General features: G+C 44.0%; 1 protein-coding gene across 7 annotated transcripts in view; it reads left to right on the top strand.

Moving 5' to 3' along the window:
• LOC147880866 (UDP-N-acetylglucosamine diphosphorylase 2-like) overlaps positions 1 to 18,017 on the top strand; it is a 194,721-nt gene extending 176,704 nt beyond the window's left edge. For 2 of the 7 annotated variants that reach the window (XR_015540485.1, XR_015540482.1), the window contains exon 17: positions 17,387 to 17,520. Coding sequence is in view for 3 of the 7 variants with exons in the window: in XM_087370043.1 (XP_087226169.1) it covers positions 17,387 to 17,719 (333 nt within the window). In the remaining 4 variants the exon portion in view is untranslated. Of the gene's footprint in view, positions 1 to 17,386 lie in introns of all 7 variants that reach the window. The other 5 variants (XR_015540483.1, XM_087370045.1, XR_015540484.1 and 2 more) reach the window with 5 other exon arrangements.
• Positions 18,018 to 18,667: the final 650 nt, after the last annotated feature.

Below are 18,667 nucleotides of genomic sequence, written 5' to 3'. Positions count from 1 at the left end.
GGGACTCAAGGTGCAAACACTCCGCATAGATCGAGGGGGGCAATATATGTCTCATGATTTTGAGACATTTCTGAAAGAAAAAGGCATTATGCATCAGCTTACAGTGAGGCTTACACCTCAACAGAATGGCAAAGCTGATGGGAAGAATCGCACCGCCATGGAAATGGATAGATGCATGCTCACAAGTAAGAAGTTGCCTCACAGGTTTTGGCTGGAAGGCCTCATGTGTGCCAACTATATTTTAAATCGGGCTCCTACAAAGGCTTTGAAGACAATCACTCCCTATGAGGCATGGCATGGGAGAAAGCCTTCAGTGGACCATTTCAGAGTTTTTGGTTGTGTAGCATATGCCCACGTGCTTGTGGAGTTTAGACACAAGTTGTTAGATAAGGCACTAAAATGCATTTTTGTGGGATATAGTTCACAAAGCAAAGGCTATCGTCTCTACAATCCTGCTACACACAAGATTTTTGTTAGTAGAGATGTCATATTCTCTGAAAATTCTGCACATACAAATGCTGAATTTCAGATTTCGGCCTCTTCAGATGATGTGTTTGAGGGGATGCTTCCTATAGCATTTGGTTCCCCTATTGAAACTCAGAATTTACAGCAACCTCCGCCAGCTCCACAAGTACAGCTTCAGCCCCCAACTGAATTGGTACAACCTTAGGGTGTCGATGAAGTTGTCAAGCAAAAAATTCAAGAGATAAAGGCAGCCAAAACAGTCCCGCATTGGTTGCTTCAGACTCTTAGGGAGAGTAGGCTTGAAGCTCCATTGCCTAGCAGAACTCGTAGTGCAGTAAGGCACATGAGGGGAGCTCATTCAGTTGAATCAGCTTATGCTGGTACTCTTCTTGATGAGGAGGAGCCTGAGACATTTGAAGCAGCAAAAGATAATGTGCATTGGATGAATGCCATGCAAGATGAGTTGCAGTCCATTCATAAAAATCAGACTTGGGATGTTGTGGATTTGCCACCAAGTAAGAATGCCATAGGTACATGGTGGGTTTTCAAAGTCAAAAGAAAGCCAGATGGGTCCATTGATCGGTACAAGGCAAGGCTGGTTGCAAAAGGATATGCTCAGAAAAAAGGCATAGATTATGAGGAGACTTTATAGCCATGGCTGCAAATTTTGAATGGAATGTTCATCAGTTGGACATTAAAACAGCTTTCCTTAATGGAGACTGTTGGAAGAGGTTTATGTCAAACAACCTCCGGGCTTTGAAATTTCAGGAAATGCACTTCAAGTATGCAAGCTGAATAAAGCTTTGTTTGGGCTGAAACAAGCCCCACGTGCATGGTATGCCAAAATTGATGCCTTTTGACCAGCAAGGGGCTGCACAATAGTCCAACTGAGAGCACACTCTACATCAAGAACGATGGGGGGGATATTTTGGCCATCATTCTTTATGTAGATGACATGCTACTCACCGGATCAAATGAGGAAGTAATTGCAGATTTCAAGGCCCAATTGAAAGCTACATTTGATATGTCAGAGACTTGGGCTTGTTACATTTCTTTTTGGGGATCCAGTTTATTCAAGAGAAACATGGCATTGTTATGTCTCAGTCCAAGTATGTTCAAAAGCTCTTGGACAGATTCAACATGCATGATTGCAAGCCTATGTCCACTCCCATGGAGCCGGGGCTGAAGCTTACAATGCATGATGCGGGTGAATCAATTGATGTCACACTCTATAGTAAGGCTATTGGATGCCTCATTTATCTCTGCAATACACGACCTGATATTCAGTTTTCAGTTTCTCAGGTGAGCAAGTATATGCACAGCCCAAAGATTATGCATTGGCAGGCTGTAAAACGCATCTTCCATTACTTGCAAGGTACAAAGTCTTTTGGCTTGATGTTTCCCAGGGGGGGTGACTTGCAGATGCATGCTTACAGTGACTCAGATTGGGCTGGAGACTATGATACCAGGCAGTTCACCAATGGGAATTGTTTCTTTGTAGGACATGCTTGCATTTCTTGGTTGAGCAAGAAACAGTCTACAATGGCTACCTCCTCATGTGAAGCTGAGTACAGGGCAGCTTTCACAACGACAGTTGAATGTGTTTGGCTACATCATTTTATTTGCTGATCTTCATCTTTCATTGGAGGGTCCTTCTCCGATTCTCACTAATAGTCAGAGTGCTATAGCAGTGGCAAAGAATCCTATGTTTCATGCTCTCACGAAGCACATTGAGATTCACTATCACTATGTCAGAGAGAAGTTGCATGCAGGAGAGATTAGTATGATCTATGTGTCAACACATGACAATGTTGCAGACATCTTCACCAAAGCACTTCCACGTGAAAAGTTTGAAGCATTTCGCAGTGCCCTGAACTTATCTCCTTTTGGTGATTGATCATTTCCTTGTACATGACATTGGCACTGTAGGGGGGTGTTAGAATTATTATTATAATTTAGTAGTGACCAATGTAATGTAATAAGTAGGTTAGGGGCACTTTTTTCTCCTTTAGAGGTTTTTTTCCCTAACCACAGTTAGCTCACTAACTATGGTTAGAGAAGGATAAGGTTTTGTCACTTAGACAAAACCCATCCCACTTCTTGTATTAGTCACTTCTTCTATTGCAAGCACTATGTTCAGCTCTCTTGCTCTCACTGTCTCTTTTCTAACATTTACCTACGTAGAGGAGGGTCTCACAGAGGCAATTTTGAGGACTTGGGTGTCTCACATGCACGATAGGCAGCTTTCCCCGTCAGATATAGTTGCAGCCCTATCAGATATTAGTTACTTTTATCATTCAATTGCTCGTATCAGGAGAGGTGAGATCCTTAGGCGAGAGATAGGTATCCGCCAACAGTTGGCTGCTCTTTAGAGGGAAGAGCAGAAGAGGTCTACAGATGCCTAGGTTCAAGAGCGCCTTTCTGCAGCAAGGACTTAGCAGTAGTCATTGTTAGATCAGAGATCAGAGTATGTCTTTCATGCTAGAGAGTCATTTTGGACTCAGACGGAGGGTAGGGTCAGGGTTCAAGTGCGCCTTGCTGCAGCAAGGGCTTAGCAGTAGTCATTGTTAGATCAGAGATCAGAGTATGTCTTTCATGCTAGAGAGTCATTTTGGACTCAGACGGGGGGTAGGGTCAACAAGCAGTTCTTCTCCACTCTTGGCCCCAGACATAGTAAGGAGAGCATTTCACAGCTTGTTGACACATTCGGAGTTTTATAGACACATCCGGATGCCGTCTTGCAGGTAGACACAGATTTCTATTCCTCCCTTCTTACAGCAGATCTTGACACACAAGCCAGAGATGATGCTCGATTGGCAACACTTACCTATGTTGGTGATTGGAGATATGATAGTCTCACTTGATGTACCATTCACCAACATAGAGTTCAGGACTGTTCTCTCTTTCCTTTACAAGGGCAAGTGCTATGGTTCAGATGGGGGCTTACACTCTATTTCTTTATTTTATTTTGGGATCAAATTGGGGATCACATTACCTCAGCCCTGCAGGGCATTCGGGACTCTGGTGAGATGCTAGACTCACTTAACGAGGGACTCATTCATCCTATCCCAAAAGGGGGATGCAGCAATTTAGTGTCTCAGTGGAGACCGATCACTTTGCTGCGTACTCCGTACAAAGTCTTAGTTAAAGCAATCAGCCTACGTCTACAGTCCTTTCTTCCAGTCTTATACATGATATGCAGACGGGATTTGTGCATGGCAGGGGCATCTTCGATAACATCTTCTCATTTTGGGAGGCTTTTGATTGGACCATGCATAATGGCCATAGGCTTGCCATTATACTTGGACTTTCAGAAAGCTTTATATAGAGTAGATTGGGGCGTTCTAGAAGGTACCCTCGCTCGCTTTGGATTCACAGATGCATGGATCAGAGGGGTGTCAGCTCTCTACAGATCAGCCCATAGCCAGGTTCTCATTGGTGGAGTCAGGGGAGACAGGTTTCAGATCACCAGATCGGTCCGTCAGGGATGCCTTTTAGTTGTGGCCAAAGCTATGAGCTATTACCTTAGCTCAAGCTGATATTATAGGGCTGAGTCTTCTGTTGAGGCAAGAGGATGAGCTATTGGATAGTGAGTTGGCAGATGATACGGGTGTTTTTTTGGATGCCACACCACAGACATTCACCTCGTTCAAGACAGCCTTGGATTTATTTTGCACTGCAGCAGGGGCTCATATTAATTAGAAAAAATCCAAAGGCTTTTGGATTAGTGATGAGGACACTCTAGACTGAGGGATTGACATAGGATTCACGTGGATTCAAAGGGGTGTTTCCATCAGGTACCTAGGAAATGCTGGAATCGAACATCCGGAGGCCCAGAAACGGCCGAAAAAGGCCGAAAAGTGAGATTTGCATAAAAACGCGAATCACCAAATTCTGCACAGAAAATAAATTTTTTAAAGATTCAAATTAGATCACCTCATTAATGTAACATGCTTCTACGAACATATAGTACTATTTCTTTTTCTTATTTTCATCTTCTTTTGTTGAATTTTCAACGTTACGTTGGCCCACTCCTGATTGGTTGAGAGCCTATTTTCTCTCTCTTCTAAAAGGCCCCAAAATGAGCTCCCTTTTTTTCTAATGGTAAACCAGGTATTATTGGTAACTGCTTGGTTTGTTTGTTCATGTTGATGCAAATCTAGAGGTTGTATATCTCAGCTCATGAGACCTATCATGAACTTTCTTTAGAGTGGGTTAGATAGCACCGCAGATGTGATAGCCAGGGTGGCTTAGGAGACCCTCATTCTCCCCACAGGGGAAGGAGGTCTAAATATTATTGATCCGAACTTGCAGTGTATGGCCTTGCTCTGTAAGTTTGTAGTGAGAGGATTGATGCCTAGACAGGAGCCTTGGAAAGATTTTTTCTTGCACAACATATGGTGGCTCCCCATTAGGTTCTTGCAGTGGGACCGAGGGGAGTGGGAGTAGGTTGATGAAGGGCACCGAGAGAAGAGCATCCCCTTCTTTCATTACACAGTTAGAAATGCGAGGAGATTTTAGCTGAGCAGTAGAGGTTGGAGGCCCTCTAGAGCTCCTTATTGGGACAGTTTTCGGATTTCTGTAGAGTTGTGGAGATCCAGGTTCAGGGCTGACCCTACTTGTCCTCGATGCCACGCAGCAGTTGAGTCAGTTTAGCATTGCCTTTGGGAGTGCAGACAGGGGAGGACGATTTGGAAGGGTGTTTCTAGGATTTTTAGCATATTTCATAGAGCATCCTTCTTCATGACTAGGGGATCAGTGGCATGGTTATCTTTTACTGGCCCTCAGGTGTTTTTCGAGGATATGACTCAGAATAAGCCTTCATTATACGACGACACTCTTTGGAGTCTTGTTCTCCCCAAGATGCTCCCCTTACTCCTTTTAGAGCTGCTCATGTCTTGGTGGACACATCATGGGAGATTCTGGCTAGCATTGCAGCTGGGGATATTTTGAAGGGCAAATGTACAGAGGTATGGAAAGATGGAACTTGAGTGATCTCAAGGGACATTAATGAAAGGGTATCACCCTTTCATTGTGAGTCTCACGTAGCATTCTCTCTACCACATTGCATTCATCCGCCATCTCTCTCCCACCTTGCATGTAGGTCGAAATAGAAACAAGTACTCTCACGAGGGCGCCCTTTCCCATTGGAGGGCCAATTGGCATTCAAATTTTGCATGCATTGCACACATTTGCATTCTCGAAAAGTTTGGTTTTTCACATTTGGTATCAGAGCGGTGACGGCCTACGACAGGGATGAGAAGAGGGCAAGAGAGAAACGCGTAGAATCGTGACGGACGTGGCAGAAGCACTAGTGGGAGGCACGACCCGTGATAGCCGCGCATGACGGAAGAGAAGCACAACGAGCGCCGGGAGTAGGCATGGAGATCGTAGAAGAAGCCGCAAGAGAAAGCACAACTAGGAACGCTACGCAGCAGAAGAAGGTGCGCACGATCAAGGAACACATGCGAGACAACGAAATGTTGGACGAGACGCATGCATGCGCTGCGGAAAACAGTCCACCATGCACAGAGGATAATTTCAGGGTTGCAAACATCTCCTTGTTCAAATCCTGAATTCTTGAGGTTTTGAAAGAAGGGATTTTTCTGAAAATTTTTTGTCTTGAATGGTGAACGGGGTGAACCCCCCCCCTCTGCGTGAATGTACCCTTAAAATCCTTAACCGGTGAGGAAAAGGGACCCCCCCGTTCTCCCCAACAGAAAGTCGGATCAAAACAAGTTTTTAAGGGGGTGATCCACCCATCAAGTACCCCCTATAACGGTATCTAGAGCTCCAATCCGCTCAAAACAAGTAGCCCAAACGGAGCGTACCAGTTTACAGCAGAAATACAAGAAGAAAAGCTTAAAAGAGAAGGAAGAGGAGGTCATTTTAAGTGTTTGCTCAACACAAACAAAGCGGGAGTCGGATAAGTACCACCAACTCTACAACATTTGACTTTTGCTGTAAAATAAACCCCTTTTTTTGAAATTACAGCAAGTCATTTTCTCTCTTGCATTACTAAAAGGAAAGAATGGAAGGGAAAGGGAGATATAACAATAAACTTATTCCTTTTCTTCCATTATCCCAAGGAGAGAGAGAAAGAACACCTTCACCCTCTCCTGAAGAGGATGGATCAGGTGAGAGTTACACACATCTTGAGTATGATAACCCACAAATAGATTTACAGCAGTCTCTCCTTCAAGAACCTCTTGATAGGGAGTTCTCCTTTCATAATGAAAGAAGAAATGAGACCAACCAAGAACAAGGTGATGAGTTTACACCTTCAACTCAAAATCCAACACACATGGATTATAATCCAAGTGCAAGAGGAAGAGAGGAGACTCCTGTTGATAAGCTGATTTTCCAGCTTAGCAATATGATTGAGCAGTCCATTATGACAAGATTAGGGACTAAGAGGACTTTAAACTTTGGGGATGAAGAGTTGAGTCCCTTTTCTAAGAGGTCCCAATTCCAACCGCGAGAGAGAATTGAGTTCCCCAAATATGATGGGACAAGGGAGGCTGACAAAATCCTCAATTGGATTCGCCATTTTGAGCTATACTTTGCCCATCAAGACAAGACCGAGCAAGAGAAGCTTGCTCTTGCCACATTGCATCTGCAGAAGGATGCTCTTATGTGGTGGTCTTTGTCACAAACAAGAAAAGAGCCTATTCATGAATGGGCTAAGTTCATGCAGCAACTGAAAGCCACTTTCATTCATCGAGGCATGAAAAGAACCTAACCTTTCGTTGGGAGAGGTTTAGGCAGTTCAATAATGAGAGTAATGCAGATTTTACAGCCAGATTTTGGAAACTCTCTCTAGAGTTACCTGAAAAGAGCAAGGAAGATAGGAGAAAGAAGTATTTAGCAGCCTTAAGCCCAAAAGTAAGGCATGAGGTTGAAATGTTTAACCCGACCAAGCTTAAGGACCTAGCTGAAATAGTCGAGAGGAAATTAAATCCTTGTAAACCCTTCAATAAGGAGGGTGGGTCATCATCTAAGATCAACAATATACCCACTTTTAAGAAACCAAACCGGTTTAAGAATAATAAAGGGAAGGGTAAAGCTCTTGTAAGGAATGTGAACAGCCAATCACGTCTTGGATGGGTGCCATTTCCTTCTATGACGGCCGAAGAGAAGAGGAAGTTGATTAAAGAAGGAAAATGTTTCGGGTGTAAGAAACATAAGCCAGGGCACGTATGGCATAAGTGTCCCGTTCTCTTGGCTAAGATTACCAAGACGAATTCAGTAAAAGGGAAAGCCAAGGCATCCAAGCAAGAGGGTGAGACTTCTACCTTGTCACCCTCGAAATCTACTGTGACTATTGAGCCAATAGTGAATGTTGTTCATTTAGCCAATACCTTTGGGTCTCATGATCTTTTTAAGGTGTATGGATTCGTGAATGGACAGAGAATAGTGGTTCTCCTAGACGATGGATGCAATTATGACTTGGTGAGTGATAGATTGGTAAAATTACTCCATCTTAAACCAGAACCTAAAAAAAACATGTCGCTCTCAGAAGCTTTTAGGGGACACAATGAAGAAGACACATCCATAGTACGGAATATTCCTTTTCGTATACAAAATAATAGAGATCGAAGGGATTTTCTAGTAGCTCCTTTACAAGGCATTGACATGATTCTAGGTAAACCATGGCAGTATGATTTTAACCCTACTATTCATCCTCATACTCATCATTGTTGCTTTGTACATAAGGATCGGAGACGTGTATACAATTCCATTGATTACTCCTACCCAAGCGAAAAGATTGGTAAAAAGAGGGGTAGATTGTAATCTTGTGTATATACGGGAATCACGAGATCTTCATATCTCAAAAGAAGATCGGAAGAGAAATGAGTTGCTTAGAGCTTATGAGGATTGATTTTCAAGAGATGACTCATTCGAATTGCCTATAAAGAGAGAAGATGATCATGCCATAGACTTAGAGCCAGGAGCTTCTCCTCCATGTAGAGCCCCATACAGGATGAACAGGATAGAAATGGAGGAGGTATAAAAACAAATTGAAGATCTATTGCAAAAAGGCCTGATTCGACTAAGGAGTTTTCCATTTGGAGCACTTGTATTATTGGTCAAGAAGAAGGATGGATCATATCGTATGTGTATAGATTATCGTGCTTTGAATAAACTTACGATTAAGAACCGATATCCGATTCCAAGAGTGGATGATTAGTTAGATATGCTTAAAGGTGCTAAAGTTTTTAGCAAATTGGATTTGAAATCTAGTTATCATCAACTTCGGATGAAAGCTGGGGATGAACATAAGACTGCTTTTCGCACTCTCACTGGACATTATGAGTTTTTGGTCATGCCTTTTGGCCTAACTAATGCTCCAGCACTTTTAGTAGGCTGATGAGAAGGGTTTTATGACCCTACTTTGGAAAATTTGTCATAGTCTTCTTTGACGACATTTTAGTTTTCAGCCAAAATGAGGAAGAGCATAAGGATCACCTTGCTAAGGTGATGGAGTTCCTAAGGAAGGATCGATTGTTCCTAAATACCAAGAAGAGTGAGTTCTTCAAGATAGAAATAGAGTATTTGGGACACATTGTGTCTGCTGAGGGAATTTGGGTTGAACCTAAAAAGGTCAAGGCCATAATTGAATGGCCAATACCCAAAAATATACATGAGCTGAGATCCTTCCTAGGGATGTGCAATTATTATCGCAGATTCATTAAGAATTTTGCACGTCTTGCTTCTCCACCACTAACAGATTTGTTGAAGAAGCATTCCTTGTATGAGTGGGGAGAGGTTCACCAAGTAGCTTTTGAGGAGCTTAAGAGAACATTGGTCACTGCACCAATGTTAACACTTCTAGACATGGACAAAGAGTTCTTTGTTGTATGTACGGATGTCAGTGGTACCTCGATTGGGGCAGTGTTGATGCAAGGAGGGCATCCCATTCCTTATGAGAGTAGAAAACTTCAAGGGGCTGAATTGAAATCTATCACGTATGAGAAGGAGTTACTGGCAGTCATCCATGCTTTAAAGTTATGGAAGCATTATTTATATGGTTCTGCTTTCAAGATTAAGACTGACCATCAAAGTTCAAGCACTTGTTTTCTCAACCCATTGTTTTTTCAAGGCAAATCAAATGGGCTGAATATATTCAATCCTTTGGACAACCAAATATTGAATATCAGCTAGGAAAGGAGAATTTAGTAGCTGATGCTTTGAGTAGACGGCCCCAAGTTAATCACATTTTTGTGATTAAGGAGAAATCATTAGGAGCAATGGTTGAAGCTTATCCTTTATTTCATCGTGGATGGATACTTATTTTTGGGACGTGCCATATGTGTACCCAAAACATTTCGGTATCTAGTCACGAGTGAGTTACATGCGAGTCCATATTCTGGACATAGAGGCATTAGAGGGACCATTGATAATATTGAGAGGTACTTCCATTGGCCTAAACTTCGCAAAGAAGTTTTGGCTTTTGTTCAACAATGTGACGTATGTCAGCGCATTAAATCTGACACAAGTAAGACTGCTGGTCTTTTGCAGCCTTTGCCTATTCCCTCTGAAAGGTGGGAACACATTACAATGGATTTTGTGTCAGGTTTCCCCAAGGTTGGTCAGTTTGAGCAGGTTTTCTCTGTTATAGATAGGCTGAGTAAACAGGCTCATTTTATTCCCTGTAAAAAGGAGTTGTCTGCTCTTGAAACAGCAAGGTTATTCATTAGGGAAATCTTTAGGTTACATGGGTTACCAAAATCTATTGTATTCGATAATGATGGTCGTTTCATTAGCAACTTTTGGACAGCCCTATTAGAGAATCTCGGAACCAAACTGAAATTTACTACAGCCTTCCATCCTCAAGGAGAAGGACAAAGTGAGAATGCCAATCAAACCATAATTACTTTACTTCGGGCTTATGTCCATGACCAACCTAGAAGATGGCCAGAGTTCTTACCCATGTTAGAGTTTGCTTATAATAACACTGTACATACTTCCACCAAGAAAGCCCCGTTTGAAATCATCTATGGGCAATGTTTACCCACTCCAATAACACACTTGGGGGAACGAATTTTTGCTGCTGACCAGTTTGCTGAGGATATGTCACAAGTTATTGAGCAGGTAAAAGAACATATTAAGAAGGCCCGGGTTCAACAATCCAAGGCAGCCAATAAAAAAAGAAAAGAAGTTATTACAAGGAGGATGATTGGGTTTTACTGAAGATTGATAAAAGAAGAATCAAGTCAGTGAGAGGAAGTACAAAACATGTCAAGTTAGCACCGAAGTTTTATGGTCCATTTTAGATTTCAGCAGCTTTATATTTTGAAGAAGGATCTAGAGCATATGAGCTGAAATTACCAGCCCACTGGCTTATGAAGAATATCTTTCATGTGAGCAATTTGAAGAGATACCATTACGATACTTCTGCGTTTTTGGATACTCTGCATCAAGAAGAACCTGAACTTGAAGATGGGATTGAAGTTCTTACTCCGGAACAGATCGTGTACCATTAAGAGAAGAGTACTCATGGAAAGAAGAGATATATGTATCTACTGAAGTTTAAAAACCAGCCAGCTAGTGATGCACAATGGATGGAAGAAGAGTTCTTTACAGATTTTCCACAGATACTCGCAGATTATAAAGAGGCAATGCAATTGCAGAAGTAACAAGAGATAGTGCACGTAAGAGGAAGAGACAAGCAATAATCCAGAAGAGGACTTCTGCTCATTTAAGCAGGAGGGAGTGTAATGACAAGAGAAATGATTATTTAGTTAATTAATAGTCATCAGAACCTTATTATTGTCAGGCGCCAATTCGATGGTGCGGTTATATGTTTGTATTTATGATCGATCAAGCGGTGAAAATAGTACCGCCAAAACTATGTAACATTGGCCAATGATTAGTAATAAAGATGTGCACACACATGTCTAGGTCCTAGGGACAATAGGAAAGGGAAAGGGTGCATTAGAGTGCATTGAATGGTAGGTGCATGGGTCATAGGATAAGGGTAGGTGTAAATGGGAAGATGGAATTTGAGTGATCTCAAGGTACATTAATGAAAGGGTATCACCCTTTCATTGTGAATCTCACGTAGCATTCTCTCTCCCACCTTGCATTCATTCGCCATCTCTCTCCCACCTTGCATGTAGGTCGAAATAGAAACGAGTACTCTCACGAGGGCCCCCTTCCCCATTGGAGGGCCAATTGGCATTCAAATTCTGCATGCATTGCACACATTTGCATTCTCGAAAAGTTTTTCACAGTTACAAAGTAAGTCTTTGCATGCGGTAGGAATCAATGCAATTTTTCTATGCATGTGACATGAGGCAGCCCTCATGCGGCCAGACAAAGGCTCAGATTGTTTTTAAATAAAAGAGTGATATATTCCATTCAAAACAAATCATACAACAGGTGGGAGAGAAAGTACTCTATCCCTAGCCTCAACAATGTGGCAAAAAAGCCATGGAGGTGGTCTAAAATGCCACGACATCCCAAAAGGGGTCAAGTGAAAAAATAAAGAGCAGTCCCATGTCCTCATGAAGGATATAAGTCTCCCACGAGCTGCCAAAGAGGTGCCTGTACACCGCTCCCACTGACTCCTAAGAGTGAAGATAATCTCTGCCCAAATGGAAGCGAGAGAGTCAGCCTCCGTGCATAAATGGTCCCCAAGGACAAAAGAACATCGCGAACACCATATCCGCCATAGGGTAATACTGGAAATCACCTCCCAGGCTGACCCTGCAGCTGAAGTAGGCATGGAATCCTGTGCTGGTACCAGTACCAAAAGTAAATCCTGTGGCTCCATGATGCTGGTCTCCATGGGACCCCGTCTCTGGCGACGCTGCATGAAGAAACCGAGGTCTCCTGGCTCTAACTCAAAGAGAGTAAAGGCTCCAGATCCTCTCCCCCAAAGAGCAGCGCCCCACGTCATCAGAAAGGACTCAGATGTGACATATGAGAACAACCTGAAGATACCTGTCCATACCACTCTAGAGCTGGTGCAACTCCATAAACAGTGCTTGCTAGATTCCTCTGCAAGCTGACAACGCCTACACAAGGAGGGTCTACCCATCTGCTGGAGCCAAGTACCCACAGGTATGCCCCTATGTATAGTGAGCCAAAGAAAGTAGGAGACTTTCTTGGCTCTACTGATGCCCCAAAAGTGAGTCCAGTAGCTCAGCAAGAGCTCTGCATTAAGTCCCTGTGCGTGCCAATGCTGGGAGGCAGATGGAATGTGATGAGAGTCTCTCTGCTGGAGCCTGTAACCTGCCCTCGTCGAGTACTGCAAGAAAGAAAGAGGACGAACGCCTGCCACCGGAGCTGGCCATGCCCACTCACCTGGGTCCCAGTCAAGCTCCGCAAGAGGTCGACCCTAGAAAATCCAAAGTCCATCTAATATCCTCTGCAATGGTCAACCTGGAAGGATCTGTGGCCCATTCCTTACCCAGGCAACCAATGACCCTGACTCTCTGCCAACGAAGCTCCTGACTGAGTGGGATACAATCTGTGAGAGGAGTCCGTCTCAAAATAAACAAACAGTGCCGATCCTAAGCGAACTCCAATACATAGCCCAGCCTCACTAAAACAACCTAACCAAGTAGAAATGGGATCAATATAGGCTGGATCTGTAAGTACATCCCTCCACTCCTGAGGAATAGCTCTCATGATCAGTAATCTGGTGGCAGCAATCTGTCCAAGTGACCCATGTCTATCTCTGATCACCTCCTCTGACATCTCCACACCTTCCCTGAACCAATCTCCAACTGTCACAACCCTCTGAGCATGCCATCTGGCCAAGGGAGTCCTAAGCTCTGTACCAAGGGAAGATCCCTGGTACCGAACTAGGGGGTTATGGTAAAGTGGTTGTCGGGCAATTTCCTCTCTGGAGGAGGGAACTGCTCTGATGAGGTGCTGTCGAAAATGATCCCAAATCTGAACAAGCCTTTTCACAAGTGGTGAGGAAGGCTGAGAATGCTGGTCCGTCAGGAAGATCCAACTGACTCTACCTACCCACTGACCTGCTGCTCTGGGGGTGCACTGGTGAATCCCATGCAGCAGGAACTGTTTCCACGGCTGATCTCCTAGAGTCAAACCTCTAACAAGAAGTGTGACTAAAAGGGCTCTACTCTGCATCTCCGGATCAAGAACCCCAAGTCCTTCCTGCGAGAAAGGTAAAGTGATAGTATCCCATGAAACTCTGGCCCTAGTGTCCTCAGACCCATCACCACCACTCCACAGAAAGTTCCGAAGCAATCTCCTGACCTAACGAATCGAGTCAACATGAAAGCACCAACATGACGCAACATACCACATAGTCGCTAGTAGAACCTGGTTGAGTACCAGCGGTATCCATACAAAGCCTCAGTCTTCTCCCCATGCTGGGGTATCCTACTGAGCTCCAGTCCATATGCCTTTTGATTTGTGCCAATTGACAAGTCCCCCTGAGGCTAGGCAGAACTTGTCAATTGCATCCGCAGCGGTAGCAAGACTATATGCATCTCCTCTGACTGTCAGTGACGTATCATCAGCAAACTCAATGTCCAGAAGCTCCTGCTCCCGCCGGATAGGCAGATGCATGCCCAAAGTGCCATGACTGGTAGCCTGCATAAATTATCCCATAGCCTCCGCTTCGAAAAGGAAAAGGTAAGGTGCAAGCGGGCATCCCTATCATACCGATCTGGATAGCTGAAAAGCCGGTCCTCTGCCTCCACAGACCACCATCGTGCTAGAAGAGTGAGAGTAAAGTGAGGAGACCCATAAAATCCATCTATCACTGAAGCCTAGCCTCCTCATAGTGCCCTCCAAGAAACCCCAGTCCACCTTGTCATAAGCCTTCTCAAAATCGAGAAGGAGAACTGCAATCTCCTGCTGACTCTCCTTCGCCCAATGAGTGGCCTCCCAAAAAGTGAAGATATTATCCAAGATACTCCTATCTTGGACAAATCCTGTCTGAGTAGCTCTGATGATATCTGGCAGCATAGGCTTTAAACGAAGGGCCAAGGTCTTCGCTAGGATCTTGTAGGCTGTCCCTAAAAGTGTGATGGGTCTCCAATTATGTAGGACTGTCTTGTCTCCCCCTTTCAGGATGAGACAAATCATACCTGTGCATAATGCCTCACCCAAAGATCTTGTATCGAGAGCCTCTGAAAAGGCAGAAAGTAGATGAGGCCCAATCGTATCCCAGAGAGCTCTAAAAAGGAGGGGCGACAGACGACCGTCCTCCCCCGGGCATCTGTCTCTGGGCAGCTCGTGTAACTCATCTGTGGTCTCCAGGAGTGATAGCGGGCTATCCAAAACATGACTCATCCTGTCTGAAGCCATCTGGGGGACATGACACCAAATCTCCTCTGTGGCTCTGATCATCTCCTCGGTGACTGGATCAGCGGTGTACAGAGTGGAATAGAAATCAGAAGTGATCTCAACAAGTCGATGAGGATCCGTCTGAAGAGACCCGGCCTCATCCACAAGTCTACGAAGACTGTCCGAAGAGTATCTCTGACCCACTGCCCTGAAGAACTCTCTAGAGCATCTATCCCCCTTCTGGATCCAGAAGGTCTGCTGGGAGTAAAACCTGAACCGGGCTCTCCTTCCCTGAATCTCCTCTAGTCTCTCCTTAGCCTCTGAAAGCTGCCCTCTGATGAAAAGAGAATGAGAAAAGCTCTGAATCAATCTCTGAAGTCTGGATACCTCCGCTCTTGCGTTCCGATCTCTGATTCTGAGCTTTTCCTTCTCCTCTTTTGCCCTCAACTGGCAGGCCATGCTAACTCTAGCCAAAGCCCCCTCTACCCACATCAACCAGCCCTGATCCTCAGGAGTGTCCTCTGTCAACCAAGCCTCTCTCAACCATTCCACGAACTCTGTGTCCTGAAAAACAAAGTCCAGAACTCTCACAAAGCCTGTGCTCTCCAATCAAGAGGTAGGGAGAATCTGTAATAGGACTGGAGCATGGTCAGATAAAACATAACCCGGGCGGATCCCGATCTGTCCTCCTCTGGCCTGGCCCCAATGGCCAATATAAAACCTGTCAAGCCTAGCCAAAGAGAGAGAGCCATGGAAAACCCCGGACCAAGAGAACTGAAGACTATCAACCAAGTGACGAAAGTCGTCCAATCGAGCTGCATCATGAAGTCCGGCATGCAAAACAAAACTTTCCCACTCCACTCTCTCCCTATCAGAAAGTCCACCCTCTGTCTGGTCCGACTTGTCTTCAGAGAATTCAACCATGTTGAAATCTCCTCCAACAATCCAGGTGTCTGCCTGAGGAAGGGACTCTCTGAGCTGTCTCCAAAATGCATGTCTGCGGGCTGGATCCGTGGGAGCGTACACATGGAGAACACCAATTGTTGTGCTCTCAATCTGAAGAATAACATAGCATGCCCTGCTCTCCACTAGTGTACCCTCTTGGGTGATATCTGGGGCCCACCTAGCTGAAACTGAGATACAGACTCCTCCCCTCGTACCATCCGCTGGGCTCCAATATGTCCGGCTCTGTCCTCTGAGTAAGGATCTGCATCTGTCAATCCTGTCCTGGGAGAGCTTATGCTCCTGGATAAGCACAATGTCTGGAGGGGACCCTGAGGAAATAAATCGAAGGGAGTCCCTAAGCAGCTGCAATCTAGGAACTCCCGATCTACGACCATCTGCATCTGAAATAAATCTGCGGCCGTTCAGTCCTCTCACGTTCCAAGAAATGATGGACAGCCTAGACATCGGATGGAAGTGAGGGGATGCCAGTGGCAGCGGCAAAAATGACTCTCTCTGACGGCGCAATCCAAAGTCGGTCTCTGATCAGGCTCCAGATCTGCCCCAACTCATGTAAAATGGCTCCATCCAAGGGAATAATACTCTGGGGCGAACTGAGGAGCTGAAAGTCAAACCAACCAGCACTCCTGGGCAAATCAAAGTCTCCCTGAACCTCAAAGAACAGAAACAGAAAGGCCCTGCCTCCGAAGCCAGGTCGAAGAGTCCTAGGGCAAGAATGAATTGGCTCAGATTGTTTGCTGTGCTCTAAGGTCTCTAACAGCCATCTAGGGACTGTAGACACTACCAAGCCATTACGTTGATATAGTTGTCACCAAAGTTTCAGGTTCTACCTTCATGCTATTCCAAGATGGAAGCCATTTAATGAGAGTGGTGTGTTTTTGCAGCGGTTTCTGTAAATGCAAACTAAGAAATGGCCTGAAAGGGGGGATTGTGCCTATATCTGAGCTCTTCTAGAGGAGAAAAAAAGAGATTAATGAGAGAAAAGAGAAACCTTGGGTGTAAGAAAGTCTCAGCTGGGTATAAGTGTCCTATACTCTTGGTTCACCTGGAAAAGTCTAATCCAAACAGGAGGGTGAGGGTTTGTCCGCAAGGAGAGAAAACAGCAGCGTAAAACCTGCTGCATATGTAGCTGAATAATCTACTTGGTTTGTTCCTATCCATACTTTCAGGAAGATCGAAACATATTACGATGAATTCCCTAAGAGTACTCGTTTGAAAGTATAAATCACTATCATTGATGGTCTTAGTAAACAAGCTCACTTTGTTCCATGTAAGAAGATTATAGCAGCTCCTGAATCCTCTATGCCTTGTATCTCTTTTGGTGCTTTTCAAGAAATGAATCCCCCTATGTTATTGCAAATCAAATGAAAAAATTATTTAACATGGTAGACAGTGATTCCTAAAATCACCAAAACCTCTCCACTGAACTGGCTGGATGCTTCGTTGGCTTTCATAGAACTGTCTGGTTAGCATGTGGAGTTCTTGTATATTTTTGGTTGGCATGTGGAGTTCTTTTATATTTCTGGTTTAATGTTTTTGTGTAAAAAATATTCTTAGCTACTTTCTGGAGATTTAAAGTTTGATTTTTCGTCCATGAAAACAAGTACTAATGCAAACATGACCATGAATATTGAATCCATGTTTTCACTCAGGTTTGTTATTCCAAATCCGTTTTTCTGTGCAGGCTTGCATAGCCCAAATGCCCTGTGATTCAAACCAAGCGTCAGGTTTTTTACTTTTGAATCAATATAAGCATGCAAAGAGTGGTAAAACCAGGTTTCGACTCCTTTGGATTATGGCCTGCAGGGATATGAAGAGTCTGGAAATCAGTGCATTCAATACGGGAGGATCCAGTATAATTTGTTGTCAGAATAAGAACAATGTACAATTTTGCTGTAGTGCAATTGTGAAATATTTCAACATATGTAGCTACTTTTCAGGTGTTTGCTATTCAGCATATTTCAAGGGTGCTGCTTCTGCTCGGCAATTTCATTTTGGCTACCGTTGTTTCCTTTAGTACCAGCATTTTAGGCTGATGAAGATATAACTCCGAGTTGTTACATGGCTTCTTGGTTTGTGCGTCTGCACTGTAATTGTGTCCGTATGAAAATATCTTGAAGACAATACAATGCTGCAAAAATGAAGGAATGAATTGACTTAAGCAACAAAGGTTGGCATAGGCCCTGATACTTTTGGGCTGCAGGAACCTTTTGTGAAATACTAGAACTGTGGTATCTGTCAGGTTTCCTTGTGGTAAAGGTGGCATATTGCATTGTTTATTGATCAGCATTTTACTGTTATGGAAGCAGCATGGTAAGTTTGTCATTCAGCAGCGGAGTGAAGGTCCCACTTTGGAGGCTAATGCTTTCATTTTCAGTGTTTGAAGACTTAGTTTGGTTCTGTATGGTAAATACCATTTTTTGTTTTGATGTCTGCAATAAATTTAGAAAAAGAAGGTTTAGAAGTATATATGTACTTGATAACTAAAAGCTTGAAGCATCAACTTTCAAGAGGCCATGAGAATCAGTATGGTTTGTGATCATGATAGGTTCTTCAGCAGTTAAGGGGTGGCTGATTTACTTTTCCCCAATTCAAGATTGCTGTGAAATGGTTTCTCGTTCATTGGGTTCAGGGGTGGATTCTAGGAGGAGTTCACAAAAGGTATGATGAAAGAGAAAAGGAACTCTCGTAGGGAATCCAGTGGGTGGGAGTTGAACACTTTGGAGAGCCCTTTGTTTGAGGAATCCTCTCTCTCTCTCTCTCTCTCTCTCTCATACTCTCTCTTCTTTCGTACTAAACATTGTGCTGTAGGAACAAAGAGAGATCTGTTTCCAGCTTTCATGCCTCCTTTAGCTCTGTTGTCAACCTATCCACCTCCCTTTGCAACCTTGCCCCCCTCATCATTTGGACTAGAATTTATGCATCTTATTGTACTGTCCATGCAAAGGAAGGCCGTTGGTTAGCA

The sequence above is a fragment of the Dipteris shenzhenensis genome, chromosome 31 (genome assembly GCF_047967505.1).
Source record: "Dipteris shenzhenensis isolate YYH24624 ecotype China chromosome 31, Dip_SZ_1.0, whole genome shotgun sequence".
Classification (NCBI taxonomy): domain Eukaryota; kingdom Viridiplantae; phylum Streptophyta; class Polypodiopsida; order Gleicheniales; family Dipteridaceae; genus Dipteris; species Dipteris shenzhenensis.
This window is presented reverse-complemented; position numbering and strand designations above follow the sequence as displayed.